Source organism: Macrobrachium rosenbergii, chromosome 29, assembly GCF_040412425.1.
Source record: "Macrobrachium rosenbergii isolate ZJJX-2024 chromosome 29, ASM4041242v1, whole genome shotgun sequence".
Lineage (NCBI taxonomy): Eukaryota > Metazoa > Arthropoda > Malacostraca > Decapoda > Palaemonidae > Macrobrachium > Macrobrachium rosenbergii.
The window spans coordinates 2,151,512-2,155,579 of record NC_089769.1 but is presented as its reverse complement, the minus strand read 5'-3'; the positions used below and the strand labels follow the sequence as shown (position 1 = coordinate 2,155,579).

Sequence of the window (4,068 nt, the reverse complement as noted above, 5' to 3'; positions counted from 1 at the left end):
AGAGCTTGTCCTCCATCCTCCGAACAGTTGTTGGCTCTCAACTGAGAGCTTGTCCTCCAGCCTCCGAGCAATTACTGGCTCTCAACATGAGAGCTTGTCCTCCATCCTCCGAGCAATTACTGGCTCTCAACTGAGAGCTTGTCCTCCATCCTCCGAGCAATTACTGGCTCTCAACATGAGAGCTTGTCCTCCATCCTACAATTGGCTCTCAACATGAGAGCTTGTCCTCCAATCCTCTCAACAAGCTTGTCCTCCATCCTCCGAACAACTGATGGTTCTCAACCTGAGAGCTTGTCCTCCAGCCTCCGAACAACTGATGGCTCGCAACCTGAGTGTTTGTCCTCCAGCCTCCGAACAGCCATTGACTCTCCCCAGAAAAGTTGAGGTGGTTGGGAAGATCCCAGGCTGATGACTGAGAGCTTGTCCGCCTGTCCGCCGAAAAGCCGTTGACTCTCACCGGGAAAGTTCTTCCGCCTCTGAGGTGGTTGGGAAGATCCCAGGCCGATGACTGAGAGCTTGTCCGCCTGTCCGCTGAACAGCCGTTGACTCTCACAGGGAAAGTTCTTCCGCCTGCCGAGATGGGGGAATCTCGCCAGCCGTTGACTCTCTCTGGGAGAGCTCGTCTGTCCTCCGAACAGCCGTTGGCTCTGGCCAGTGTGAACTCCTCCGCCTGACGAGTTGGGGGAAACTCGCCAGATGGGGGGATCTCGCCAGCCGTTGACCCTTACCGGGAGAGTTCTTCCGCCTGACGAGTTGGGGGAAACTCGCCAGCCGTTAACCCTCGCCGGGAAGGTTCTTCCGCCTGCCGAGATGGGGGGATCTTGCCAGCCATTGACTCTCGCCGGGAGAGTTCGTCTGTCCGCCGAACAGCCGTTGGCTCTAGCCAGTGTGAGCTCCTCCGCCTGACGAGTTTGGGGAAACTCGCCAGCTGTTGAGTTCCTCCTTATTAGCGTACATGCTCAACTCCTCTTGAAATTCATCAGAATCAGCATCCATCTCCATGAATGACATCGTTCACTATGTGCGTGATGTCCTCCCACTGCTTCCCATATTCCTCCACCTTCTCGCGTTGGGCGTTGCAGAACTCCCTATATTGCCTCTCTTCTCCCTTCCTCGCCTTCTCCTGCTGGTCTTCGTCTCTCCCTTTGTCTTGCTTCTCTTTGTCAGTCCTGTCGTCCATAGTTTCATCTCGATGTTCCAGTGCAATTTGTTCCAGCTGGAAATTCCTCTGGGCAGTACCATGGAGAAGCATCATTAACATGTATTTGTCATGATTCCTTAATGCCTCGTCCTGTATCCTTAGCTTCTCCTTGAGGCGCTTTTTTCTTCTCTCAGCCTGTTTTCCTCCTGTGTCTCGCACTTTTCTTTCAACATTTCGTAATCTTTTACCAGTTGTTGCACTTCCTGCTGGCTTTCGCTCTCCCTCTGCTTCAAAGAGACGATGTCTTCTTCTTTACATTCTAACAAGCGTTTCAGGTTTTGTTCTTGACGCAGAGTGCTTTCCAAGTTGTTCAGGAGTTCCTCCTCCCGCTCACGTTGCTTCTCTGCTTCTTTGTCCTTTTGCCTGAGTGTCTCCTGATGATGCTTTCTCATTTCAGTCTTTGCGTCTTCCTCTTCCTTAACTAACAGATGATTTTTATTCACCTGCTCCTCAACTGTTCTGAGCAGCTTTTGGTTCTCCTCCCGAAGGTTTGTTAGAATGGTTTCCATCTCTTGCATCTGCTCTCGACGGTCTTCTTCCTCTTTCCTCAGTTTTTTGACTTCGTCGTCTCTTTGCCAAAACTGTTGCATCCAGTATACTGTTTGCCTGAATCGTTCCTCCTCCTCCCTCTTCTTTCGAAGGTATTTCTTCTCAAATCTCTTCTCTCCGTGACTCACAGTATTTTCTAATTTGGTTCGCAAAGCTTCTATTTCACTCTTCAGTGTTTTTTCTTGGCCTAATAAGTCTTGTATGTGATCATCTCTGTTTTGAACCTTCTCTTCTAAATCGTTCGCAATTTTTCTCTCTCTTTCTTCTGCTTCCTTCAGCATCCTCTCCAGCTCCTTTCCATGTTGGAGAGCGACGTCTAGTTTATCCTGGAGTCCTACTTCTTCACATTTGACCTCTCGTTTTGTTTTGAAGAAATCTTCTATTTGAAGGTTCTTCTTTTTGAGCTCCTCTTCTAAGGATCTCAGGGAAGCTTGCATCTCCTTCTCTCTTTCCTTCGCTCTTTCCAACAAGTTCTCCATCTCTTTCCCGCGATGGAGAGCAGGCTGTAGAACGTTATTCTTCTTTTTCTCGTTTTTTAAAGCTTTCTCCAGGCAGATTATATCCAGTTCTTGTTCGTCTAACTCTTCGTCCAGCTTTGCCTTTTCTGCTCGTAGTTTAGCCAACCCGTTCTCCAATACTTGAAGCTCGGCTTCCAATAACCGATTCGTTGCTCTCTCGTTGTCTAAAAGTTTATTTCCTAAGGCCATCAGAGATTCTGCTTGGCTCAAAAGTGACTGAAGCGCTTGATGTTTGTCCTGAATAATCAGGACATCCTCCAGAATGCTTTCGTTGTCCGCCTCAGCGAGCCTCAGATTTTCTTGGAGAGTGATGTTTGCCTCTTCAGTTTCCATCAGTCGTCTCTTCATTATCTCGCCTTTCTTTTGACCTTCCTCGAGTTCCTTAGTTCTGAGGGCGAGGGACTCTTTCAGAAGGTCGACTTCCTTCTCTTTCTCAACCAAAGCCTTCCGAACGTCTTCATTCAGCCTACTGAGATCTTTCTCCGTATTCAGGTCTTCATCAGTCTCGTCGAGTGGTCCTGTTTCTAGGTTGTCTTCCAGTCTAAGTACTTCGTCAAAGTCCGTACGTAGGTCATCATCATTTTCGTCAAAGTCCGCACTTAAGTCATCATCGGTCTCGTCATAGTCGGTATTCAAGTAATCGTCAGTCTCGTAGAGTTGTTCCATTTTTGGACTGCCAGACAAAATTTCTTCGCTGTCCAAATCCGAATCGTCCTCGATATCCTCGTGATCTTCCAAGTCAGTACTGTCTTCTATTATAACCGTCTCTCCGGTATTAACATCCATTCCGTTTGCTAGGTCCTGATCTCGCCTTCCTGCAAGAGTGTAAATCCGGTGGGCAGCAAACGCCAGGCCTGCCAACAAGGCCATCCCAGGGATGGCGACGGCAAAATCTGACGCACCAAAGCTGCTAGATTTTCCCACAATGATATCAAGATCCAGAGAATCCGCCATATTAGAGTAAACATCTTGTGCGCCAACATGTCGTCCTCGAGAAACGCACAATGTCACAATGTCCTTAAGGATTGAGTCATACAATTCACCGCAAATGAAGCACAGCACTGCTAACGATAAGTACAGTTCGGGAAACATTATGAAAACGTTACCCATATACTCTTGCTGTCTCAAAGTTTACTTTTTAAAGCTGGTGGATTCCCGACCTGAAGGAGCGAGGCTTCTGGAGCCATCGTTCTTCATTCCAGGGAGGACTCGCGGCTCTGCTGCGAAGGATTCCTCCTCCTCTTCTCCGTTGCTGTTCTGACGAAAGCTTCCAGTTCCTGGGGCCGTTGCAGTCCTTCGGAAGGATCGAGGTTTCGTCGAAGGAGCTCCCAGAATTTTCTTCACGTTTTAGTTGAATAGTTTATTATTAGTAGTAGCAGTAATAATACCGTAATGATTATTATTATTATTATTATTATTATTATTATTATTATTATTATTATTATTATTATTATTATTATTAGTGGTAGAAGCTTTAGTAATAGTAATACCATAGTGTACGAAGGATTCCTCCCCCTCTTCTCCGTTGCTGTTCTGACGAGGGCCTCCAACTCCTGGAGCCGTTGCAGTCCTTCGGAAGGATCGAGGCCTCGTCGAAGGAGTTCCCAGAATTTTCTTCACGTTTTAGTTAAATAATTTATTTTTAGTAGTAGTAATAATACCGTAATGATTATTATTATTATTATTATTATTATTATTATTATTATTATTATTATTATATTATTATTATATTATTATTATTATTATTATTATTATTATTATTATTATTATTATTATTATTATTATTATTATTATTATTAT

The 4,068-nt window shown here is 45.7% G+C and overlaps 1 protein-coding gene across 1 annotated transcript; it reads right to left on the bottom strand.

The window, feature by feature from the left end:
* Positions 1-371: 371 nt before the first annotated feature.
* On the bottom strand, positions 372-3,422 carry LOC136854365 (trichohyalin-like). The gene has a single exon (XM_067130664.1). The coding sequence runs from the start codon at positions 3,220-3,222 to the stop codon at positions 1,300-1,302; it is 1,923 nt and encodes a 640-aa protein (XP_066986765.1). The 5' UTR covers positions 3,223-3,422; the 3' UTR covers positions 372-1,299.
* Positions 3,423-4,068: the final 646 nt, after the last annotated feature.

Bases quoted from the DNA above. Each gene is read 5' to 3' on its own strand.
- LOC136854365 (XM_067130664.1), bottom strand. From the start codon at position 3,222: ATGGCGGATTCTCTGGATCTTGATATCATTGTGGGAAAATCTAGCAGC.